Source organism: Balaenoptera borealis (assembly GCF_965194805.1).
Source record: "Balaenoptera borealis genome assembly, chromosome: 4".
In the NCBI taxonomy this organism is placed as follows: Eukaryota; Metazoa; Chordata; class Mammalia; order Artiodactyla; family Balaenopteridae; genus Balaenoptera; species Balaenoptera borealis.
The window spans coordinates 9009346-9036371 of NC_138861.1; the positions used below are offsets into that span (position 1 = coordinate 9009346).

At 41.8% G+C, this 27026-nt stretch overlaps 2 protein-coding genes across 10 annotated transcripts in view; one reads left to right on the top strand and one right to left on the bottom strand.

The window, feature by feature from the left end:
* The window catches only part of LOC309628502 (uncharacterized protein), a gene marked incomplete at its 3' end in the record, with an annotated part of 41933 nt that extends 15544 nt beyond the window's left edge, over positions 1-26389 (bottom strand). Inside the window, exons 1-4 of the mRNA XM_082391599.1 lie at positions 20171-26389; positions 6302-6347; positions 1784-1919; positions 223-268 (exon numbers count right to left, since the gene is read on the bottom strand). Of these exons, the coding sequence (XP_082247725.1) occupies positions 223-268; positions 1784-1919; positions 6302-6347; positions 20171-20252 (310 nt within the window). The 5' untranslated portion in view covers positions 20253-26389. The remainder of the gene's footprint in view (positions 1-222; positions 269-1783; positions 1920-6301; positions 6348-20170) is intronic.
* Positions 1-27026, top strand: part of DMP1 (dentin matrix acidic phosphoprotein 1) — a 138110-nt gene that overhangs the window by 76535 nt on the left and 34549 nt on the right. The gene's annotated exons all lie outside the window — the stretch shown is intronic.

A 27026-nucleotide genomic window follows, 5' to 3' on the forward strand; every position in this document is an offset into this window, starting at 1 on the left:
GGCTTTCTCTAGTTGTGGCAAGCGGGAGCTATTCTTCATTGCGGTGCGTGGGCTTCTCATTGCGGTGGCTCCTCTTGTTGTGGAGCGCGGGCTCTAGAGCGCAGGCTCAGTAGTTGTGGCTCACGGGCTCTAGAGCGCAGGCTCAGTAGTTGTGGTGCACGGGCTTAGTTGCTCTGCGGCATGTGGGATCTTCCTGGACCAGGGATTGAACCCGTGTCGTACTGGCAGGCGGATCCACTGTGCCACATGGAAAGCCCCAAATGTTGAGCTTTTAAAACATTTTAAAACACTGATTACTAAAGATTTAATACAAAGTCTATTGACCATTGTTTTAAGATGCTGTTAAACGTCCTGCCAATTAAAAAAAAAAGTTGGTCTGCTGTTCTAGAATGACTGAAGAAGGAGTGATTCCAATGTTACCTAAAGGAATTTGATTTCTCACTTGCCTTACTGAGCTCCTGTAGTATACTTGAAAGCCAGTAAACTTGAAAGTGGCCACAAGAGGGGAGTATGAACCATGGTCATCTTTCACAGATGAATGGAACTGATGAATCATTCTCCGGCTGAACTCACGCTCCATTCTGAACAACAATCCATTGAATAATCATACTCCTTCCAGATGATTGCCAAAGAATGAGTGTGGGTTTGCCTTTTATACGTTCACATAGAATATAACCTTCAACTCCCAGCTGTCCGATCATACCTTAATCCTAATTGGAGGAAATATTTAAGGGAGGAGGGCCTGAAGGACAGGCCATCCCTCTCCCTCAATTTTGCTAACGTGATTTTACCTTTGCATTAAACCAGAACCCTGAGGAAACTGTACTCATGGATCGCCTTGTTCTTCCCCTTTAAGAATTATTTATATTGAATTGGGATTTGGCGTGTTGTCATAGGCCTGTACTGAGGGATGCTTTAAGAGGCAGCTCTTTAAAATGAATTATTATATCAACATAAAGGTATTATCTACAAATTCACACAATGTTCTGTTTATGAGAACCTATGGGAGAAAATCTGCTCAAAACTCAGAACACAGGAAAAGCTGTGCTTTGCTTGGAAAACTTGTTTGCTCTTACTCATTAACTTTGGAAATGTCTTAAAGTATCATGCTTCTCTCTTTCCTTTGACTGCTGGGAGGCTTCTTTTATTCAACAAATATTTATGAAGTGCCCGTTCTATGCCAGGCACTGCTGGCTCTGATGGGGAGGACAAGGAGAGGATTTCTGTCCTCATGAAGCCTCCAGTTTAATGGAGGATACAGATATTCATTATTTACTCAGGTGAATGTGTAAACTGCAAACTGAAAAGCGCTATGAAGGAAAGGAAGCTTCATAGCTTGAGACACATAACAGGAGGACTGGACTTAATTTGAAAAAGTGCCCTTTGGACCCAAGGATGAGTAGGAGTGACCTGAGTAGCAGGGGTGGGGCACTGGCATTCCTGACCAGAAGGGGACAGCACCGTGCATTCTGGCAACTGCAAGAGGAATTCCAGGAGGGCGGAAGTGTAGGTACAGGTGGGGAAGGGATGGGGCAAGGCTTGAGAGGGCACCGAGGTTTGGGCAGACTTACCCAGGCTTTTGTTTCACCCTCTATCTCTTGTCTGCGTTATTCTTTCATAATAAACATGTTTTTGTGGAACAAGATGGGGAATACATGAAAAGGCATTATTCCAATACTTGTACTGCATTACAAGCTGCCTCCATCAGACATTACATGAAAAATGATTTCACACATGTATCACCTCCACCAAGCCTTGCTCACGTACGTGGGGTCTCACTCACCGACACAGGTGTACAGGCCCACTCTGGGTGAGCCCGTGGACTTGAGAACACAGATTGGCTTTGCTCCGATGGCATTTGGAGGCTCACGTGATTCCTCCTTTGCAGCACATCAGGATCAAGAATTAGAGAGTTCTTCCTAGAAGATAGGTTTATATACAATTTAGAAATAATAGCCCTGTCTTCTGGTTCCGTAAACTATTACCATCAGTGGCCTCTTACAGACACACAGGAATAAACAGGCCAAGTGAATAAGAAGGCAGTATTTTATAGTTCCTTTCTGATTATAAGCCTTCATTATGACAGCTGTGCTGAGGATTAGAATGCATTGGTAAAAGATTCCTAGAGGAAACCTCTGTGGTTTGGTGTTCTTGTCTTCTTCTCTCGCCCCTGTTCTCAGGATTGAGTTGAAATAAGGCCTTAATGGGAAGAAAACAAAGCATGTATCAAAGCTACTTACCTTTCCTAGGTCAGGAAAGACCTGTTCCTGAGCCCTTACTTATTGTAGTAAAACACGTTTCATTTAACAGAGGGGGGGGAGCCAGGGAAGAAAGAGGAAAAAGAATTGGAGATACAAGCTGAGAGTGGTTACAAATAGAGTAACTCACTCATTCTGTCTTAACCAGACGGAGCTCCTTCCCGAGCTTCTAAACACACCAGACACGTTGCTGCCACAGGACTTTGGCACTGGCTCCTCCCTCAGCCTGGAATGCCCTTCCTCTATATGATCAGATGTCTGACTTGTTCACCTCCTTCTAGTTTTTCATTGAATGCTACCTTCTCAATGAGGCTCACCTTGATCATCCTGTTTAAAACTGATGGCTCCCTTGAACTCTGATTCCTTTTACCCTACCTCAGGGGTCGACAAACTATGACCTCCTGTTTTTGTCAATAAAGTTTTATTGGAACACAACCAGATTCGTTTTTTAATGTCTTGACTATGGCTGATTCTACCCTACAATGGCAGAGTGAGAAACAGTGTGGCCTGAAATGTGCATGGAAGTCTTCAATAACTGTTTGTTGAATGAATGAATGAATGAATATAAAGTGTTCCACAAAGATTAGACGGTTAGTTATGATCATGATTATTATTTTAATACATCTACAACTTTTTGAAAGGTGACGATAGCCATTATACCAGCATATATTCTCAACCTAACACGTAGAAAATAGTGACCATCACAACTTTCTCACCTGCTGCAGGAAGCATGCGCCTATAGGTTTGTCTCTGAGCCTTATATACCTGCTTACCTCTGCTAGAACACCTACACTATCCCAAGATAAACACCAGAGGAAAAGGCTTTTATATAAAAGTAAACATCTTTTGCAGCTCTAAGATGTTGGCTTTTGTTGGGGAAGTACTATTTTCATGTTCAGACAGAGGAATGTCTATTTTTACACTACAGCCAGACAAGACTTAACCATTGAGCCAAATGGGTAGGTGTGTTTTCAAATTATGTCTTTATTTCACTAAAAGGAAGAGGGGAAGGGATAAGCTCACCTTTCGACCAAGGGAATAAAAGATTCAGACTTTCAGTTCCTTCAGCAATTGATAAATTTTTTCCAAAGGGGTTTACATTTCTTGATCACATCAACAAACACCAATTTATATAAAATAGCCTCTTTTCTATGCAAAATATCCACATAGTCACTGCAAAGGCGTTAGGATGCTATCTAATCAGAATTCTGAAATTTATTTTTTATTTCTGCTAACTTTTTAATCAGTTGTAGTTTTCAAAATTCCATGCATATCATCAGCCTCCTTTTCGTTTTTGATTGTTTTTTGAGGGTGAGCATGAACCAAGAATTATGTATGGCACAGCAGGGTCACCCTGTGACAACCGATCTCCACTGGGGGGATTTTGCATTTAGCAAAGTCTGGAGACATTTGTGATTGTCATGACTAGGAAGGCGCTACTGGCATCTGAGTGCTACTTAACATCAGCCAGCGATGCTGCTAGACATTCTATAATGCCCAGGATAGGATCCCCTACCCCTCAACATCCCAACAAAGAATTTTCCTGTCCAAAATGCTAGTAGTACTGAGGTCGAGAAACCCTTACCGATAACATAGTTAGCATTTTCCTCTTTCTTTTCCAAGCCATTTGCTTTCTTGGTGATGTCATCATATGCAACCTAGGGTTAATAACAGGTGCCCACTTCCTCCTTCACTGGGAGGACATAATGACCATAAAGCACCATAAACCATTCAAGCACTAAAAATCCCCAAGTGTGAGAATTATTAGTATTTATTAAGAGAGAATTATATGTCTCCAGATTTTGTGGCTGTATTGCTTCAGGCCTGCTTTTTTAAAGTTTAAATAATTTAGGCGTGCTTATAACCTCTATGTCAGCTGTCCCTTTCTGGGGTCACAGAGAGAAGGTCACAAGACACAGAGTGCAGAAATCCACGTGGAAAATCCACAGCTGCCTTGTTTGCTCTTCTCAGTCTCTCCGTGGCTGTCCTGTTCCACAGCGTTTCCTCGCTCTCTGTCCTTTTCTCTGGCTTGCCTGCCTCCTTTCTCTTCCTGAAGGATAGCTTTGCTCCAGCCTCTCATCCCTTCTCCCTTAATTCTCTGCTTATTTCATCAACTATCTTTTGTTACTCAAGCATTCCCTTGGGGTCTCACACTTCACCCAAGAAGCCTGTGGGCACTTTTTCCTGAACAAATATAGTGTCCTTATAAGACAAATTTAGATGAATAAACTGTTCTTCGTCTTAACATGAATATTTCCCCTTGAATGTTTATTAATTTTACCCCATCTCGTCCTTCTTATTTAAGTAATGGATAAACAGCAATCAGCTTAAAAAATGAAAACCAAAGAAAAGAATCACTTCACCTAAATATTAACCTGGGGCTGAAAAGAGAACTTTGTGGCTTTAAACTAGGATCCTAATGTCTAAGACACCTAAATCGTCAAATTGCTGTTTGAAGAAACTATGTTTGCTTGTTTTTTAATTTTATAGAGGTCTTGGATTCACAGGGACACAGGGCGGGCATGGTAATAGTGACTGCTACCCAAATGTAGAACCCAATTGGTAAGCTTGAAGGGTTGGAACCTTCCAGCTTCAACACACAGAACATCTTCTCACAGAGTTATGCAAACTAAAATAATATATTTTAAGGTGAGCATATATGCATTTCTACTTAAGTTGTCAAAAGATTTTTAAGGGGAGTTTAGTGATTAGGACCTAGCACAAGGCTCTTCCACTCAGCAAGCTGGAAACACTTTGGATGTAGAAGACTGAGTTGGGAAGGTCATTGGTCCTCCCATTATGTTATTTCTTAGGTTTTTATATGTTTCCTTGAAAAAGGAGAAATAGTCGTCTAGATCAATTACATTCAAGAGAAAATGTATTTACTTTCCATTTGCACCCATTTCACGTCCAAAGTCCTGGCATCGGTCTGCAAAGCCCAGAGGCTATGACGAGCCTGGTCTCGCTGGCCTCACCTCCCGCTCCTCTCCCCTCACCCTCTCAATCTGCTCCAGAGCGCTGGCCTCCTTGCTGCTCCCCAAACCCTTCAGACTCACTCCGGCCCGGGGCCTTTGAACTTGTCCTTTCTTATGCCTGGAATGTTCTTTTCTATTTTATCCACTTGGCTCATTCCCTCACAACCTCAAATCCTTGCTGCAACTTCTCTTCCCTGAGACCTCTTCTGACTGCTCTGTTTAATATTGCAAACCATACCTTTGCTTTCACCCCTCAGCTCTCTTGATCCTTCTCCCCTTCTCCCCTCCTCAACTTCTGTCCATTTTTACACAATAGTAATGATCTTCTAACAAACTACGTAATTTACTCATTTATGATGCGACGTGTTTATATTCTGTCTGCCTCTGCTGGAATGTAAGCTTCTCAAGGGCAGAGATTTTTGTCTGTTTTGCTCAGTAATGTATCTCAAGAGCCTAGAACCGTCCCCAGCTCACAGTAGCCACTCCTTACATGTTTGATTAGTAAAAGAATGAGTTGGTTAAACACAGCAGGGACAGTTGTAGTTAGGGCAGGAGGCTTCATGAGGCATTTGTGATCGTCAAGAGGACAGCTTGAAGACACCACAAAACAAGTGCAGAAGGAAGACAGAGATGGGGGGAAGCAGTGATATGTATTGCACTTCATCAATTTTCCTAGGGTTGACCTTGCTGATGGGCATCTGAGGTGCAGGAAAAGGCTTGGATATAGACGCTGCTAGGCAACTGTTTCCAGTGGATCTTAGGAATGCGTGTGTGACAGGGAGAGAAGAGAAAAGGGAAAACATTGCAATGGTGTGGTTGAGAAACTACGCGCCACACACTTGATCTCTCGTACCTTCCGCCTCTCTGCACTCAACCCTCCTATTCGTACCTGCAGCATGCCATCTGGTTCTATTTTTATCATCAGACAAATATGACAAACTCAAGATATCTCTGGATATAACCTTAAATACCTCTCAGGGCCACAGTGAGACAAAACAACTTCATCTTTACCAGACACGAGACAAAGATGACTCATCAGACAAAACAAATCTAGTGTTACAAACCCACCTGTTCGTCCTTGGGAAGCTGTTTGAACTTGATATCCCAGTTTGTCCTGAATGAATTAGAAAGCAGAATGGAAATGTTATTAGAAGATGATAAGGTCATATCAGTGTGTGCGTTCTTCTCCAGGATGGAGAGCCTGATAGGCTGCACAGCTCTGAGCCTGGGCTCTGGATTGACTTGGAGGAAAGGAATCAATATTAAAATTCTGGCTTCATTACTTACTTGCTGTGCAACTTGGGACAAGATGCTTCACCTTACTTTGCTTCAGCTTCATTTTCAAGAGGCAAATTACTTACTGCAGAGGACTCTTATGAGGATCCAACAAAATGGTATAAGCAAATAACTTAGGAAAGACCTGACATATAACAAGTGTGCAATAAAAGGCATCTTCTATTACTCTTATTTAACACTACAATTACTACTACTACTATTACTGCCACCGTTGCTTCTGCTGCTACTGCTATATTACTAGACAATGTGAGAAGTTTGGGAAAAAAACCCCATAAACTTTACTCTTAAGCAGACTTCTGTTTACAGTTTTTAAAAGCAATTTCCTTCACCTTGCTATCCATATTCCTTTGCTTATCACTGAAGTGCAATCACTTATCAATAGAAATGAGTGAATGTTTTCAAGATATTAGAGGAAGAGGATGCACTTCAGATTCTTGACTATAGAAGCAGTATTGAAATTCCTTGGGTTGTAATTTGAATAGCATCTTTGAGGGCAAAAGTTCCAGTTCTCCAGTTCATTTCATTTGTACTTGGACTTGGTGACATACTGAAAATAACGAAAGGGATGGGGAGCTGGTTATAACTGAGGAATAGCTAGTCATTGCAGAAGAGACCCTGAGTTGTCTACCAATATCTATTCTGTCCCTCTTTCTTTAATATTAAAACTCCTGGGTCATAGCTGGGCACTCTGCTTTTCAGCTGGAGACTTTATTTCCCAGATCCACTTGTAGCTAGCTGTGCCCTTATGACTAAATTCTTGACAACAGAATGACAACGGAAGTGATGTGTGCCAGTTCTAGGTCACACCAGTAAAAGAAATGGGTAATGCACACTTCTTTTCCTTTCTTTCTTCTTACTAACTGCGGTGTGGTCATGATGGAGGGTTCCGAAGCAGCCATTTTAGGCCCAGGGATGGAAGGTTCATAATGAGGATGGCAGAGATGCCCTATCAACCTTGGACCATCTACCTCTGGACTTTTACATGTGAAACAGCAACAAACCTCTATCTTGCATTAGCTACTAGACGTTGGGATCTCTTAGCCTATAACAAATACAGCCAAATTAACTCAATAAAAATGGCACTGTATTCAATCACAATCATAAAGGAAGACAATTTAAATCAGTTTGAATGTAATGAAGACATACTTAGAAAGGAAATACATCAGCCTTTGTGGTAGATCAATTTAAATTTAAGAGATCACATTATATTTTGAGCTTTAAAACATTTTCCAAGTCTTTTTCTCATACTCTGTGCCATGATGAAGGCCTTGCTCTAGTGATCAGAAGTAACTTACAGCTATATTTGGAATATTATCAATTACCAGAGCTTTTTGGGATTTGTGTTTAGATACTATTTTGTATGGCTAGAATTCGAACAAGTACCAATGTGATTATCCACATAACCTATAGTTAGGGTTTTAACATCATCAGTCCATGGATAGAGTGATGTAGACACCAAAGTATAATAGACACTAAAATTTAGGATAAAAGATAACTCTATTAAAATGCCAACAAAATGTCAATACAATCATATCAGGAAATGACAAACTCAAGATTTGCAATGAATTATTTACTGTGAGCCTGTACTGCTTTTATATATAAGACAGTCTTTAAAAAATTGCATGCTAAGGTTGCGATTGATTATTTACAAGTTTAGAATTATCTTCCAGTTGAGAGGTATTTACTCCACCATGAGAGTGAGTCCAAGCATCCTTAGGAAGTCAGCATTTTGAAATGTAATAAATGAAAATTAGTCAGTACACTTCGGAATTAGCATGTTAATGGAAATTGAAAGAAACATGTTCATGTTGCAGCGTCAAATCCAAAAGAAGGTAAGTGACCCCGCTGTAGAAAGGGGATTAAAATTGGACCTTTGTCTTTAGATTGTCATGGCCAAAGGATGATTTCATCTTATAGACTGGGATTGCGATTCACTAGGGAGTATCTAAGGTGAAGGGAGCCTTCTATCAGGCTAGGATAGCTTTATAAAAATGCCTGTAGCAACATCCATGCCCTGTGCTTTCTTTCTTGCTCTGAGTTTTGGGATCTTATGTAGACCCACCATGCCAGAGGAAATGGGCAAAGTTTGCCTGATTTTGTTATTCCTGATATTCTAGCCTGCTGATAAGTCTCTTAGCAGATTATTTGGCATGGCTCAATGCCTGCTTAGGTCAATGAAAAATATAAAGTTTCTAAACCTTTATAGCTGGGACCAGATCATTGACCTCAGTAAAAGCCATCCATTGAGATTCGGTCTGAAACAGCTATCCTTGGTTTCATATCATTACATGTATTTTTATGCTAATTTTATGTTTAGGAAGCACTATTCTTTTTTTTTTTCTTCTTAACATTTTTTTTTTTTAACTTTGGGTTTGTTTGTTTGTTTGTTTGTTTGTTTATTTATTTATGGCTGTGTTGGGTCTTCGTTTCTGTGCGAGGGCTTTCTCTAGTTGTGGCAAGCGGGGGCCACTCTTCATCGCGGTGCGCGGGCCTCTCATTATCGTGGCCTCTCTTGTTGCGGAGCACAGGCTCCAGACGCGCAGGCTCAGTAGTTGTGGCTCACGGGCCTAGTTGCTCCACGGCATGTGGGATCTTCCCAGACCAGGGCTCGAACCCGTGTTCCCTGCACTGGCAGGCAGACTCTCAACAACTGCGCCACCAGGGAAGCCCCTTCTTAACATTTTTATTGGAGTATAATTGCTTTACAATGGTGTGTTAGTTTCTGCTTTATAACAGTGAATCAGCTATGCATATACATATATCCCCATATCTTTTCCCTCTTGTGTCTCCCTCCCTCCCACCCTCCCTATCCCACCCTTCTAGCTGGTCACAAACACTGAGCTGATCTCCCTGTGCTATGCGACTGGGAAGTACTATTCTTGATTATTTAAACAGTTCTCAATTTTAAATTGGACATACAAAGAAAGGAAAGGTTGTATTGATCTAAAAATACATGATTACTACACACCAATTAGCCTGGTGGAAAATATTGATAATATTAAATGCTGACAAGAGTGTAGAGAAACTGGATCTCATATATCGCTGGTGGAAATGCAAAAGGGGGCAATTACTCTGGAAAACAGTTTTGCAGTTTCTTAGAAAATTAAACATAAACTTACCATACAACCTAGCAATTGCACTCTTGGGCATTCATCCTACAGAAATGAAAACTTATGTTCACACAAAAACCTGTACACAAATTTTTTAGCAACTTTAATTTTAACAGTCCTAATTGGAAACACCCAAATGTCCTTCGAAAGGTAAATGGATAAAGAAACCGACGTAAATCTATCCAGTGGAATACTACTCTGAAATACAAAGGAATGAATTATTGATACACACATCAACCTGGACAGATCTCGAGGCGTTACGCTAAGGGAAAAAAGTCAATCTCAAAAGGTTGCATACTATATGATTCCATGTATATCACATTCTTGAAACAGCAAAATGATAGGGATCAGGTCAGGAGAGAACAGATCAATGGTTGCTAGGGGTTCAGGAGGGATGGGGATAGAGGGAGGTTGTGACTACAAAGGGGTATCGCAGGGGAGTTTTGTGGTGATGGAATCTATGCATGTGAACAAAATCTATGGAATCATACAAAACAGTGGGTATAGGTGAAATATGAGTAAAGTCTGTAGTCTGGTTAACAGTATTCCTGGTTTTGATAATGCACTATGGTTATATAAGATGTTACTTTTGGGGGAAGCTGGGTGAAGGGTTCACAGGACCTCTCTGTACTATTTTAGCAACTTCTTGTGAGTCTATAATTATTTCAAAATAAAAATTAAAGAAATAAGGATTACATTAACTCATCAACTATGACCATTTATTATTTATTTATTTATTTTATTTTGTGGGGAATAATGCAAGGAGGGGAGAACATGCTTTAATCAGAGCAGTTCTGCTTTTATCTGTTTATCCCTCTGGGAAGATTTCTTATGAAGAAAGAGTTTCTGGGATAAAGTTCAAAAACCACTTTTAAAAGTTTACAGAAATTTCTTGAGATGGTAAAATTCAAATCATGTACAATAATTTAGTTTTTAATCACGAAAAGTAGGTGTGCTTTACTTTTTAAATTTTTTTCTTTTTTGGCTCCCCAACCAGGGATTGAACCTGTGCCCCCTGCAGTAGAAGCAGAGTCCTAACCACTGGACCACCAGGGAATTCCCAGTAGCTGTGCTTTAGAAGGCAACCTGAATTATTATTTATGGTAATGAAGGGTTACAACTTCCAAGGGAACTGATTACAAATAGCCTAGTGTTTTCGACATGGTATCAGAATTGGTTTGTTATGAAATTACAGATGCTGATGTTAAGCATAGCTAATATACTGCTTGTTGCATTGCAGGGAAATAAAATTGTTGGTGGATTCTTCCTCGAAGTCATTTAAAACTAGCTGTTAGCTGGTAGAGCAGTGATTTTTTCAGTCTGAGATCCAGTTATGCAAGACAAGGCAGCTGCAAAACTACTTAGCTTAACCTAACACACGGTTTGTTGCCAATATAAACTGCATCTCTAAACATTCCAGAAATCTTTGTTCGCTTCCATGAAATTTTGCTCCCACTCACATATTCTGGACAGCAGAGCAGTTTGAGGTGGTCATCAACTGTCTCATGTAGAAATGTTTCTCACAGCATCTGTGGAGGCAACGCTTTCCTGGTAGGACCTGACCAGGTGCGGTTTGGACCTTTCACCCTCCATGCCCAACATATCTACCCAGAGCCCAATACGTCTTTTCTTCCGGTGACCGATGCCTGATTACTGCTGTGGTACTTAGGGCCTCTGAGTAATTGTAGAGTTGGCCTGTGGTTGTCTTCCAGGAAATGGCAAGTACCACTTGCCCCCGTGTGTCCTGGCAGAATTCACTTGGGGACAACAGGAAACGATGCCATGTAAGGGCAACCGGAGGCAGCAGCTGCTTTTCTGTGGACAGCTGGAAGGTAGACCAGTGTGTCTCTTTCACCATCTCTACTTCCCCTTCCTAAATCGATCGGAGGTTTATCAGTAAGAGAAATGTGTGCATATACAGGGATCTCAAAAGGACCTACGTGAACTTTCACGCCAGAATTTGTGTGCTTGCTTTTTGACCTTCCTCTGCTTACAGCGACTCTGAGAATGTTTTTGCAGCTAACTTTCTCAGCAATATTGTCTTAGGGCCAAGTCTCATGGAAAGGTTTTCAAAGAGTTTCTCTGTTTTCATCATTTATATGAAAGAACAGTAGCTTTATTAACTTGTGGCCAAAAATGGTTTTAAAATATATAACTTGGGTACTCCCCTGGCAGTCCAGTGGTTAAGACTTCACCTTCCAATGCAGAGGATGCGGGTTCAATCCCTGGTCAGGGAGCTAAGATCCCACATGCCTCGCGGCCAAAAAAAAAAAAAAAACCCAAAACATAAAACAGAAGCAACATTGTAACAAATTCAATAAAGACTTAAAAAAAATTAAAAAATATATATATATATAACTCAATCCCCAGAATTAAATTTATCAGCTGAAGAAATCCAACTCTTCTCTGAGCTGTTAAATTTAGATATGTAACGCGGAATTGGAGCAGGAGGAGAGGAAGCATGTTGTTTGATGGGGGAGGGGCTGCTCAGACAGGTTCTTCTCAGGTATCCTCACCATCTATTGCTCTTGGCTCCTTGTCACACTTTCCTACCACAAGAGGAATTTAATAGCGTGTTGCAATGAGAAGGGAGGCCATAGCAGGAAAAGCCTTGGAATGCCCTGGAGTATTATGTGGCTATTAAAAATAATCAATTAGAGCTACTCCAAATGATTTCCAGCAATTTCCACGATTTATGATTGAGTGAGGTAAACAAGATGGGATATGGCGCCTCAGCGTTGGTCTCTCTTGCTTGCAGCCTGTGCATTTGGCAGGGACAATAGCTAAGTCACCTTAGTGAATGGGGCTACATGCTGGTCATGTGCACAGCCTTTCTCCCTGACGCAAAGCTACTTCACTCGTTTGCCCATTGTGCTGGCAGTGGATGGTGGTGGCAGAGAACGACTAATGTCACAGCCGGCCAGGCACTGGCTCAGTCATTTTGTCCACCTGGCTGTTCAGAGCCCCTTCCATGTTGGTACTCTTGGGTGGGTGTTGTGAGTTATAAAGCTCTTCATAATTCATGGTTGTTCTCTCATGTCCAGTGATGTGCCTGTTTCCTGGACTTTCTTTTTCCTGATAGTCTAGTCTTTCTCCTTTTAGGCCTTGTAGTGGGTTTAACAGTTTCTCTTAGAAATTCATGTCTGCCTAGAGCCTCCGAATGTGACCTTATTTGGAAATAGTATGTTTGTAGATGTAACTAGTTAAAAATCTTGAGATGACGTCAAGGTGGGCCCTAAGTCCAGTGACTGGTTCTCTTATAAGGAGAGGACACTGAGAGACACAAGGAGAGGAAGGAGAGGTCACGATACAGGCAGGGATTGAAGTGATAAGTCTAAAGCCAAAGAATGCTAAGCATTGCCGGCAATCACCAGAAGCTAGGAGAGAGGCTTGGGATGGTTTCTTCTTCAGAGCCTCCAAAAGAACCAACCCTCCTGATACCTCGATTTCAGGCTTCTGGCCACCTTGAACTATGAAGGACTGCTTTTAAAAGGCCAACCAACTTGTGGCAATTTGTATGGCAGCTCTAGGAAATTAGCATAGTCCCTAACCAGCAGACCAAGCATTTGCCACTGACCATGAATCCAGGTATATTCTAACCTTGGGTTGCTTCTTTCTTCACACGAAGTGGACGATCAGGTACACGACCTGAAGCACTACCCACCTGGGGGGACTTCCCTTATTATCTTTCAAGGCTACCCCTTGAACATTTATGATAGCAGATTTCTCTCATAAAATAAATTCGACATATTAAACTAAAATGTTCTCTATATTGAAAGATATCTTTAAGAAAGTGAAAAAACTAAATGGAGACAAAATATTTGCAACACCTTTGCAAAGGATTGATAGTAAGAATATGTAAGGCACATTTACAACCTAATAAGAAGAACACAGTGAGATACAATTTTAAACCCAATCCATTAGTAAATTGAATATGTCTAATATCATCAAATATTGGAGAGAATGTGGATTAATAGACTAGCTTATACTTTGCTGGTGGGAGTGTAAATTGGTTCAACTACTTTGGAAAATAATTTGGCATTATCTTTTAAAGTTAGAGATTCATATACTCTATGATGAAGAATTTTACTCTTGGATATATACTCAAAAGAAATTCTTCCACATACATTAGGAGACATACACAAGAGTGTTCATGGAAGCATTCCTGTTTGAAACAGCAAAAACTTAGGGAAAATCCACACACCCAGTAATAGGAGAACTGATAAATGGTGGTATATTCAGACAATGAAATATTTTTACTACAAAGAAAAATGAAGGTAAATGTATCCTAGAAATATAATTTGAGTAAAAAGTAAGCCCTCAACATTAGATATAACCATATACCCCCTCATTTTTTAAAAAAAAGTTACAAATGACTAAAACTACCCAATGTACCTTAAAGAAATATTCATATTGTGTTAAAACTATCATTCTAAAAGGCTAAGGGAATAATAGTAGAAGTGGCCAGATAGTGACTTCCAGTGGAAAGAGGCAGGGTGCAGGAGAGGGAGGAGAACTTAGGTGTACGTTAGAAATGATGAATGTTCTCATTTCCATGCCGGGTGGTACATATACAGGTATTTATTGTTTAACAAGAAAATATGTAAGTAAAATAAATAAAGGCCATGCCTGGACCAAGGTTACACTGTGTCATGGACCAAGGATTATGATTAATCAGTTTTTAGGCACCTAGTGTTGGAAACACAACAATTGGACTTTTAATTGTGCAGAAATGTTCCCGGTTGTATCAGTATTGAGAGCAAGAAGAGTCCTGGACCTGGGACAGGAGGAGAGACAAAATGGTGTCTGAAAGAGAAGGGGAAAGAAGCCTCAAGAAAGTCACAAACAGGGCCTGAAGAGAAAGGTTTGTGAGAAATTCCCTGAGGGGGGGATGGTCCAGGAGCTTGGAAAACAGAGATGTTAAGGGGTCCATTTTAGGTTGTTTCCTGTTCTGAGCTCTGGTGTAAGTAACCTCCATTAACTGAAGTCCACAATAAAGGTCTGCTACACAGATAAAATAAATAATAATAATAAATGTCTTCATCCATGACTCAGTTATTACACACACATTCATTGAGTTCCTACTGCATGGGGTACGGCACTAGGGATATAGCAGCAAACCAAGCAGGCCAAGTGTCTGTCCTCATGAAGTCACTATATAATTTTTCAGCTGATGATAAATGCTAGGGCAAAAATGAAGTAAAGGAGAGGGAGAGCCAAACGTGGGGTGATTTGTATCAGTAGTGTTTGGGGTGAATGAGGAGAAAGCAAGTGCAGGATGGCTACAGTGGGGTGAGAACACAGGAAGGGAGTGGGGATTCAGAATTCGGCAGAAGCAGGAATTTGTGGTGACAGGCATCTAGGAGAACACAAGTTCCCTTTACAACAAATCATAGGAACATCGGAGAAGCCTCTGTTTTTCCCATCATATGCAGAATGTGGTTTGCAGTGCTTAGTTTGTAACTTAAGGGAAAAGTTAATTCCAAAAGTTGGAGAATTTGAGGCCACTGCCATTATACTTCCAACATTTCAACTATTAAGTTGTTTACCCTCTTTTGAGGGTATGAGTGGTTCTTTACCTATAGGAAGAGTAGGGAGGATGGATATTTGTACTTTGAAAAGTTTTCCAAGTAATTCTGCCTCCCAACATCCCACTCTCCCAATCCCACCTCCCTCCATTGGTGAACATTTCTTATATACAACAGTGATTCCTAATTTGGTTATCCTAGGGTATTTCAAGTAATCTCAGGTTATAACATTTTAACAAAGTAATAAGTAAAATTACTGATAACATTTTTTAAATTTTTATTATTTATTTATTTATTTTATTTATTTTTGGCTGCGTCGGGTCTTAGCTGCGGCACGCGGGCTCTTTCGTTGCAGCGCAAGGGCTCTTCATCATGGTACTCAGGCTTCTCTCTAGTTGTGGCACGCAGGTTTTCTCTTCTCTAGTTGCGGCACGCAGGCTCCAGGGCGTGTGGATTCTGTAGTTTAAGGCATGCAGGCTCTCTAGTTGAGGCGCGAGAGCTCAGTAGTTGTGACACGCGGGCTTAGTTGCCCCACGGCATGTGGGATCTTAGTTCCCTAACCAGGGATCGAACCTGCGTCCCTTGCATTGGAAGGCGGATTCTTTACCACTGGTCCACCAGGGAAGTCTCTGGTAACATATTTAATTTTAAAAAAACCTAAGAGAGCATTTGTGTAAAAATAGTAATATTCTTAAATGAAATGCCAGGATCCTCAGTGCCTCAATTTGAGAATCATTGTGTCATTTTTTGGATACTCTTTAATAATGGCCCCCTTTTCCCTGGCATTGTTTATTTCCAATGTATTGGAACTGAAACTGGGCAAAACAGTTAGATGAATGTTGAATTAGCATAAAAGTCTCTTTTTTGGTCTTTCTATGTGTGTGTTTAAAATAACTTATTAAATGCTTACTATATACCAGGAACTATTTTAAGCTCTCCGTATGTATTGTTTCATTGAATTCACAATATCCCCATGAGTTATATTCATTACTACCCCTATTTACAAGTGGGAAACCAAGGCACAGGTTTATGCAGCCAATAAGTACAGTGCTGGATTGTCACCAAGGCAGTCTGACTCTTGAGCCTGTGGCTTTAATTCATTTACACTACTATCTTCAGTAAATACCAATGCAATTAATAGAATCATGTTCTAACATCACCCAACAGTAATGAAACTAGAACACAGAAAATACTCCTTCTCACAGAAAGTGCAGAAGTTCTTATTGACCCATCATTTTAAAGTTTCTTGTTAAAATTCTTCAAAAAACTTGCTACCTTGAATTTTCAAGGTTTTCCAAGTTCATGATTATCAGCTCATGAATGCTGGAAGAAAAGATGACTCATTGCTGCCCAAACTAAAGGGCAGCAGGTTCTTAGTGAAAACAGCCCAGGGTGAGTTGATGACTAATTCTAAATGCCACATAGAATATGTCCTTTTATTTTTAGGGGCTCCAGGAAACAAAGACATCCAGGTATAAGCACAGTACAAACATCAGTGGGCTTTGCCAGACAGCATAACTTAAGCATTTTATTTTGAGTAGAAAGAACTCGGTCTTTGTGCCCTACAAATGTCACACTGTTTGCTTTCATACCATGTTCTTTCGTCTGCGGTTATTACTTCCTTCTCAAGTACACAGATAGAAACTTTTGCTTGTATGGAAAGACACTTTTCCAAACTCCTATTTCCTTTCCCTACCACTTTCCATAGTAAAACAATAATTTTTTTTTAATCTCAAGTTTCCTTTCCTCTTTCTACAGCTATTTTAGTATTTCCAGGATTTGAACACACGCACACACACATCACAATCAGCATCTCTCGAAAAAAAGTCTTGGGAGCTCATAATTTCTCTATTCTGAATTTTTTTCCCTCAAATCCTGTAATAAAGTTATCCTTAAGATATAAGCAAGAACTGTTGGTGGGAATGTAAATTGATACAGCCACTATGGAGAACAGTGTGGAGGTTCCTTAAAAAACTAAAAATAGAACTACCATACGACCCAGCAATCCCACTACTGGACATAAACCCAGAGAAAACCCCGAGCTCGTTTAGGCGGTGCTTTGAATCCCCTCTCCTCGTGCACCCCAAAACAATGCTCTCTTGCCTGTTAGGCAGCTCCTGACCTTTTCCCGGACTCCCTCCCGGCTCGCCGTGGCGCACTAGCCCCTTCAGGCTGTGTTCACGCCGCCAACCCCAGTCCTCTCCCTGCGATCCGAACTCCGAAGCCCGAGCCTCGGCTCCCAGCCCCGCCCGCCCCGGCGGGGGAGCAGACGAGCCTCTCGGGCTGGTGAGCGCTGCTCGGCGCCGAGCCTCCGTGCGGGAACCTCTCCGCTTTGCCCTCCGCACCCCTGTGGCTGCGCTCTCCTCCGTGGCTCCGAAGCTTCCCCCCTGCCACCCCCCCGTCTCCACCAGTGAAGGGGCTTCCTAGTGTGTGGACACCTTTCCTCCTTCACAGCTCCCCCCCAGAGGTGCAGGTCCCATCTCTATTCTTTTCTCTGTTTTTTCTTTTTCTTTTACACTACCCAGGTACGTGGGGAGTTTCTTGACTGTTGGAAAGTCTGGCGTCTTCTGCCAGCGTTCAGGAGGTGTTCTGTAGGAGTTGTTCCACATGTAGATGTATTTCTGATGTATTTGTGGGGAGGAAGGTGATCTCCACGTCTTACTCCTCTGCCAGCTTGAAGGTCTCCCCTATTTATGTTTTCTAACTTTGACAGTGTTTTAATTTTAGATAGAAATAGTTTACTTTGCGATGGTCTTTGGTACAGTACAGTCTCTTCTGAACATTCTGCATGTGTGCATGTCAATTTGCTGTAATTTCCTTGTCCACTGATTTGGTGCCCACATCTATTCTGTCTGCCAATCTGCTCCTGTTGCCACCTCCACACCAGAACACAGGAGGGCCACAGTCCCAGTAGAGGTGGGCATTTCACTAATGCTCACGAGGTGGTAGGAGAAGGAGTAGTCGCAGGAGGTGGGGGCTGGGAAAAAGAGCGTGAGACAGCAGATTGGAAAATACTACCATGGGCTTTCACTCAGTGGGATCTACCATGAGAATCATGTTAGAGTTAGATGCAAGGACATTTTATGTGTAATTACCTTTTCTATAGAGAAAGGGGGGAAAACCTAATAACAATAATAGTATTGGGTTTGCCAAAAGGTTTGTTTGTTTTTTTCCATAAGATGGCTGTAGTAGCACTTAGTTGTCTTTAACTTCATTCAAAATAATTTTGTTTGGGACTTCCCTGGTGACGCAGTGGTTAAGAATCCACCTGCCAATGCAGGGGACACGGGTTCGAGCCCTGGTCTGGGAAGATCCCACATGCCGCGGAGCAACTAAGCCCATGCGCAACAACTACTGAGCCTGCGCTCTAGAGCCTGTGAGCCACAACTACTGAGCCCACATGCCACAACTACTGAAGCCCGCACACTCTAGAGCCTGTGCTCCACAACAAGAGAAGCCACCTCAATAAGCTCGCCTACTGAAATGAAGAGTAGCCCCCGCTCGCCGCAACTAGAGAAAGTGCCTGTGCAGCAACGAAGACCCAACACAGCCAACAATAAATTTTAAAACTTAAAAAAAAACAATTTTGTTAGATTGTATGTGACAGCTGTCATATCAGCGTGCATTTTAAAAAAGACATCAAAATTGGTGAATTTTTGTGTAGCCATTTTAATATTGAAGATGGAAGAAAAAAAGCAACATTTTCAGCATATTGTGCCTTATTATTTCAAGAAAGGTTAAAACGCAACCGAAATGCAAAAAAAAAACAGATTTGTGCAGTGTATGGAGAAGGTGCTGTGACTGATCAAAAGTGTCAATAATGGTTTGCAAAGTTTGATGCAGGAGATTTCTCGCTGGACGATGCTCCATGGTCGAGTAGACCAGTTGAAGTTGATAGCGATCAAATTCAAACAATAATTGAGAAAAATCAACGTTGTACCATGCAGGAGGTAGCCGACATACTCAAAATATCCAAATCAAGCGTTGAAAATCATTTGCAGCAGCTTCGTTACGTTCATCGCTTTGACGTTTGGGTTCCACATTAGTTAAGCGAAAAAAACCCTTTTGACCATATTTGCACATGCAATTCTCTCCTTAAATGTAATGAAAAGATCCCGTTTTTAAAACAAATTGTGACGGGTGATGAAAAGTGGACACTGTACAATAATGTGGAACAGAAGAGATCGTGGGGCAAGTGAAGTGAACCACCACCAACCACACCAAAGGCTGGTCTTCATCCAAAGAAGGTGATGTTGTGTATATGGTGGGATTGGAAGGGAGTCCCCTATTATGAGCTCCTTCCAGAAACCAAACGATTAATTCCAACAACTACTGCTCCCAATTAGACCAACTGAAAGCACCACAAAAAGCGTATGGAATTAGTCAACAGAAAATAAAGGAGAGGAGCTTCAAGATGGCGGAAGAGTAAGACGCGGAGATCACCTTCCTCCCCACAGATACAGTAGAAATACATCTACACGTGGAACTGCTCCTACAAAACACCCACTGAACGCTGGCAGAAGACCTCAGACTTCCCAAAAGGCAAGAAACTCCCCACGTACCCGGGGAGGGCAAAAGAAAAAAGAAATAACAGAGACAAAAGAATAGGGACGGGACCTGCACCACTGGGAGGCAGCCGTGAAGGAGGAAAGGTGTCCACACACTAGGAGCCCCTTCGCAGGCGGAGACTGCGGGTGGCGGAGGGGGGAAGCTTCGGGGCCGCGGAGGAGAGCGCAGCCACAGGGGTGAGGAGGGAAAAGCAGAGAGATTCCCTCACAGAGGATCGGCGCCGAGCAGCACTCACCAGCCCGAGAGGCTTGTCTGCTCCCCCGCCGGGGAGGGCGGGGCTGGGAGCTGAGGCTCGGGCTGCGGTCGGATCGCAGGGAGAGGACTGGGGTTGGCGGCGTGAACACAGCCTGAAGGGGCTAGTGCGCCACGGCGAGCCGGGAGGGAGTCCGGGAAAAGGTCTGCAGCTGCCGAAGAGGCAAGAGACTTTTTCTTACCTCTTTGTTTCCTGGTGCGCAAGGAGAGGGGATTCAGAGCGCCGCCTAAACGAGCTCCAGAGACAGCGCGAGCCGCGGCCATCAGCGCGGACCCCAGAGACGGGCGTGAGACGCTAAGGCTGCTGCTGCCGCCACCAAGAAGCCTGTGTGCGAGCCCAGGTCACTCTCCACACCGCCCCTCCCGGGAGCCGGTGCAGCCCGCCACAGCCAGGGTCCCGTGATCCAGGGACAACGTCCCCGGGAGAACGCACGGCGCGCCTCGGGCTGCTGCAACGTCACGACGCCTCTGACGCCGCAGGCTCGCCCCGCCTCCTCCGTACCGCTCCCTCCCCCCGCCTGAGTGAGCCAGAGCCCCCGAAGCAGCTGCTCCTTTAGCCCCGTCCTGTCTGGGCGGGGAACAGACGCCCTCAGGCGACCTACACGCAGAGGCGGGTCCAAATCCAAAGCTGAACCCCGGGAGCTATGCGAACAAAGAAGAGAAAGGGAAATCTCTCCCAGCAGCCTCAGAAGCAGCGGATTAAATCTCCACAAACAACTTGATGTGCCTGCATCTGTGGAATACCTGAATAGACAACGAATCATCACAAATTCAGGAGGTGGACTTTGAGAACAACAATATATATATATTTTTTCCCTTTTTCTCTTTTTGTAAGTGTGTATGTGTATGCTTCTGTGTGTGATTTTGTCTGAATAGCTTTGCTTTTACCATTTGTCCTAGGGTTCTTTTTTTTTTTTTTTACTTAAAAAAATTTTTTTCTTAATAATTATTTTTTATTTTTTATTTTAATAAATTTATTTATTTTATTTTACTTTATTTTATTTTATTTTGTTTTGTGTTCTTTCTTTCTTTCTTTTTTTCCTCCCTTTCATTCTGAGCCGTGTGGAGGACAGGCTCTTGGTGCTCCAGCCAGGCATCAGGGCTGTGCCTCTGTGTGGGAGAGCCAAGTTCAGGACACTGGTCCACAAGTGACCTCCCAGCTCCATGTAATATCAAACGGCAAAAATCTCCCAGAGATCTCCATCTCAACGCCAAGACCCAGCTCCACTCAACGACCAGCAAGCTACAGTGCTGGACACCCTATGCCAAACAACTAGCAAGACAGGAACACAGCCCCATCCATTAGCAGAGAGGCTGCCTAAAATCATAATAAGGCCACAGACACCCCAAATCACACCACCAGACGTGGACGTGCCCACCAGAAAGACAAGATCCAACCTCATCCACCAGAACACAGGCACTAGTCCCCTCCACCAGGAAGCCTACCCAACCCACTGAACCAACCTTAGCCACTGGACACAGACACCAAAAACAACGGGATGTACGAACCTGCAGCCTGAGAAAAGGAGATCCCAAACACAGTAAGTTAAGCAAAGTGAGAAGACAGAGAAACACACAGCAGATGAAGGAGCAAGGCAAAAACACACCAGACCTAACAAATGAAAATGAAATAGGCAGTCTACCTGAAAAAGAATTCAGAATAATGATAGTAAAGATGATCCAAAATCTTGGAAATAGAATGGAGAAAATACAGGATATGTTTAACAAGGACCTAGAAGAACTAAAGAGCAAACAAACAGTGATGAACAACACAATAAATGAAATTAAAAATTCTCTAGAAGGAATCAATAGCAGAATAACTGAGGCAGAAAAACGGATAAGTGACCTGGAAGATAAAATAGTGGAAATAACTACCGCAGAGCAGAATAAAGAAAAAAGAATGAAAAGAATTGAGGACAGTCTCAGAGACCTCTGGGACAACATTAAATGCACCAACATTCGAATTATAGGGGTCCAAGAAGAAGAAGAGAAAAAGAAAGGGACTGAGAAAATATTTGAAGAGATTATAGTTGAAAACTTCCCTAATATGGGAAGTTCCTGCATGTTTCTTTGATGACCAGGCAAAAACTGTTACTGTTACTGTTACTTGGCTGGGAAGTTCTGATTCATCCACCATATTCACCAGACATTGCACCTTCGGATTTCCATTTATTTCGGTCTTTATAAAAGTCCCTTAATGGAAAAAATTTCAATTCCTTGGAAGACTGTAGAAGGCACCTGGAACAGTTCTTTCCTCAAAAAGATAAAAAGTTTTGGGAAGATGGAATTATGAAGTTGCCTGGAAAATGGCAGAAGGTAGTGGAACAAAAAGGTGAATACATTGTTCAATAAAGTTCTTGGTGAAAATGAAAAACGTGTCTTTTATTTTTACTTAAAAACCGGAAGCACTTTTTTGGCCAACCCAATAAATAACACACCTACAGTTCTTTTCTGTTTACAAAGTATTTTCAAAAACATAATCTTGTTTGATTCTTACAGTAACCCTGTGAAGTAGGCATAAAAGTCATTGTTATTATTCACTCCACCTCACCTCTGAGAATGAAGTGACTGAGGCTCGGAAAAGTTAAGTGGTTTACTAAAATTTACAAAGCTAAGAATGTGGTATCATCATCATCATTGTCATAGGTGCTAACATTTGTCTCATACTTATTATATGCCAGGCACTGCTTTATACGCATAGTTCTTTTAACTTAAGATAGCGTTTTGCTGAGACAAAAATAACCAAAGGTATGCTCCATTTTCACTATATAAAACTGCCATTCTTTTTTTTTTTTTAATAAATTTATTTATTTATTTATTTTTGGCTGTGTTGGGTCTTCGTTTCTGCGCGAGGGCTTTCTCTAGTTGCGGCAAGCGTGGGCCACTCTTCATTGCGGTGCGCGGGCCTCTCACTGTCACGGCCTCTCCTGTTGCGGAGCACAAGCTCCAGACGCGCAGGCTCAGTAGTTGTGGCTCATGGGCCCAGTTGCTCTGTGGCATGTGGGATCTTCCCAGACCAGGGCTCGAACCCGTGTCCCCTGCATTGGCAGGCAGATTCTCAACCACTGCGCCACCAGGGAAGCCCAAAACTGCCATTCTTAACAGTAAATCTCAGACATTCAAAAGCAGCTCTCCAGTCTGTTTGATGTGAGAAAGCCCAATATCAGATTTACATTTCCTGAAAGCAACGCTTCCTATAACCTCTTACCTCGTAGTTAAGCCTACTTTAAAAAGACTTTTGAGGAAAAAATTTATTTAAATTGGTTGTTCTGTCCAAATTCTTTCATTCATCTTTCAATTGAGTTGATGAATCTCATGATTTCGTGCAGAATTTGTAGACAAAAATGTAACAAATACATGTTCCCAATTAAGGTTGCCTTTGTCCTTTAACATAAAGCAGTAATTCAGGCACTAACATGAAAATAGTTCAATTATGCAAAGAGGCCCAAAGAAAAACTTTACCATTGATTTTTTGAAAGCTTGCTCTCTCTGCTGTGAGTAGGTTATCCACCTAAAATTACATTGGAACTACTCATATAATTTCAGGATGAAGAGATAACTTTATGCTCTTTCTTTGGATCTTGGTATGTTAAAACATTATAATATATAAAAACAGAGATATTTTACTTCACTAAGCACCAGCTCGAAATGTTTAATTTAAACGTCTTGTTCACTTATTGCAGAAGTCAGCACATTTGTAGCAATCATGTCACCACTCTCTCAATCCTGGGTGGACATTGCTAATTGTGAGAAACATTTGCTTCCTCTAAATCAGGACTCAAAGCAGCCTCCAAGCTTGTAGTCTAGCCATTACTAGTCAACCCCAGTTGGCACCTACAAAGAAACCTAAATCTGAATAAGATCAGCTATTGTATCAAAGTCCATATCCTGGTTGAGATATTGTATTACAGTTTTGTAGGATATTACCGCTGGGGAAAACTGGGTGAAGGGTACTCCAGAGCTATTTTTACCGACAAAACAAGGTTTTTCCCTACACCAACCAATTCTCCTCCACCAGCTGGATGTCCTGCAATTCAGTTCAATTCAATTCTGACACTATTACCTGAGGTTAGCATCAGATCCCGCAAGTTAAGGGCTCAGTTTCATAAGTTCCCCCCACTACAGAAGCCAATCACAAGTCCCAGGCCTCCCATAACTTCTGGCTGAACAACTATAAGTCGAGGGTTCCCACGACCCACTCCTCAGGTTTGATTATTTGTTAGAACTGCTCACAGAACTTAGGAAGGCACCATACTTACTGGTTTATTATAAAGGATAGAACTCAAATGCAGCCAAATAGAAGAAATGCATAAGGCAAGGTATGGGAAAGGGATGAAGGGAGCTTCCATACCCTTTCTGGGTGTACCACCCTCCCAGCACCTGGATTTTTCACTAACTTCTGTGAACCCTGTGATTTAGTGGTATTTATGGAGTTTCCATTATGTAGGAATGATTAAGTCATTAGCCATTGGTGATTAACTCAATCTTCAGCCCCTCTCCCCTCTCTTGAGGGCAGGGGGCACGGCTGAAATTTGCAGCGCTCTAATCATGCCTTGGTCTTTCTTGCGACCAGCATCCATCCATCCAGGAGCCCCCAGCCCCCAGCCATCGCATTAGCATACAAAACACACGCAATTCACTGGGAAGTTCCAAAGGCGTTAGAAGCTGTGTGCCAGAAATCGGAGACAAAGTCCATGTATTATTTCTTACTATCTCAGACACACGAGATTTCTGTTTTATTTCTTACAACTGCATATGAATCGACAGTTACCTCAAAACAAAAAGATGAATTTAAAAAATCTCTTTGTCACTTGGGATTTGCAATAATTTCAGAGAGAATCTCTCTAATGTGATAATGGAATGACCATTTTAATTAAATCAGACAGTTGTAGAGCAGGCAAGGCACTAGTTCGTCTAGTTCGGCTCTTTTACTTCAGAATGAAGAAACGGAGGCCAAGGGAAATTAAATGACTGTTGCTGTGGTGCCAGAATCTGTTTATATACGTAATACCTTAAGTGGAAAGAAGAAGGAAACTGACATTTATTAGGTGACTATTTTGTGGCAGACACTGTGCTAAAGAAGTTTATATACATGATCCCATTTCACTCTCCAAGAATTCTTGTAGGTATTATTTCCATTTTACAACTGAGGAAATTGAAGCTTGTCATAAGTCATAAAATTAGCAAGGGTTGGGGCCTGGATTCAAACTCCTTGTGAATCTAGAGCAGTTAGTTTTCTGCTACACATTTTAAAACTTTCCCTACTATAATCCATTATAAAAAATAAATATTACTTTGTAACCCAAATACACATACAAACTGAATCATTTTTTTTCAAAAACCGTTACTATGTATGATGCTCTCTTCTATTCTTTCATGAAAAATACACTAAAATTGATTTTATGATCCATTAATGGGGGTTGCGACCTACAGTTTGAAAAACACAACATGCTATTTTCCCTTTCCTGTGACCATTCCATTAATATTGTGGAAGAATCTTTCTTTTCCATGCTAACCAACAGTCCTCTTTTTAACTTTGCTCAGATCTTACGAACCAAAATTAAAGGGGAAGTTGTCTTAGTTAGTCTTTGCTCATTTAAATTTATAATAGCTCGTGCAAAACATCATAGCATAATTCTTCCTGTGGCTTTAGGCATTTTAGCACCCACATCCGGTACTTCTCTCTCTCTCTCTCTCTGTCTCTCTCTCTCTTCCTGGCTACATCCCTGTGAGGGAGCAGATAGACCCATTCAAATTGAACCCTGTCATTTTCTGAACTGATAGGTGGTTCGTTGTTTGAGGAGACTCCAAGGCTATGTCTAGAAGAGGCAAATGTAGGCAAGTTATCCACTGATTTACATTTGGCTTAAAACTTTCTCTGAGTGGGTGTGTTGGGTGGTAGTACTGGTGGAGTTGGCCTACGTATCATTTACCCTGGCACTCCTCCACAGAGCAGGTTGTGCTTGGGTGACCTGGCATTCCTAGCTCATTTCCTGGTGGATGCCATAATGTACCTACTGGGGACACCTATATCACCCATTTACAGCCCTTCCTGGGGTAATGATATATCAGGGCCTTCAATTTCCTGGCCGTCTGTGAGATTACTCTGAGAGCCCAGAAATGCCATAGGTCTGTCAGTGGTTGTGTTAGATTTTGATAACTGCTGGAACTGATTTAGCCTCCTGGGTGTCAGGGACTGAGTTAAACACGTCACACACATTATCTTGTTGAATCCTCAGAGCAGCCCTGTGATGAGGATATTATTACATCATTTCATATTAGCAAAAAGGCTAGGTAGGCAGGTGGCTTTTTGCTCAGTAGGCACTTAAAGGGCAGGGAAGGGTTGAATTAGAAAACGTAGTGGGAAAGGAAGCTGTAGAGATGAGATTTATACACCCACAGACACACACACACACACACACACACATCAAAAATAAAGTTTTGAGGAATTTTGGTGTCCAAGTTAAGCCTGTCCTGCTTTCTTCCTTTTCTGGCCTCGATCATCTGGGCTCTGTCATCATCTGTTTCAGCCAGCATGATGACAATTTAAATCCTAGAATCTGCTATGCTTGGCTCTTCTCGTTTAGAAAAGAAGATTGAAATTGGCTCTTAGATCTGAGCTTACTTTGCAGTCACAGGCAGATTCAACTTTCAGGTGGAAGATAGTTCAGTTTTCCTGTTGGCAGTGGTTCTCAAATACCAGTGCACACAGGAACAAACTAAGAAACATCTTAAAATGCAGATTTCTGAGCTCCGCTTAGTTAGATTTTGATTCAATAGGTCAGAGGTGGCTCCTTGAAATCTGTATTTTAAACAAATTTAGATTTAACAGTCTGAATCAAGGTGATTCAGATTCAAGTTACCTAGGAGCCACGTTATGAAAAATGTTAATTCGAGGTCTTATGAGATGTACGCAGGAGTAATCCACACTGTGGGCTTGCTTCCTTGTTAGTCCCATCTTTAAAATTGTCTTAGGGAGGACCTCAAATATTTTGCTAAAGACAATAACTATAATATAATATTTATTAATATTATATT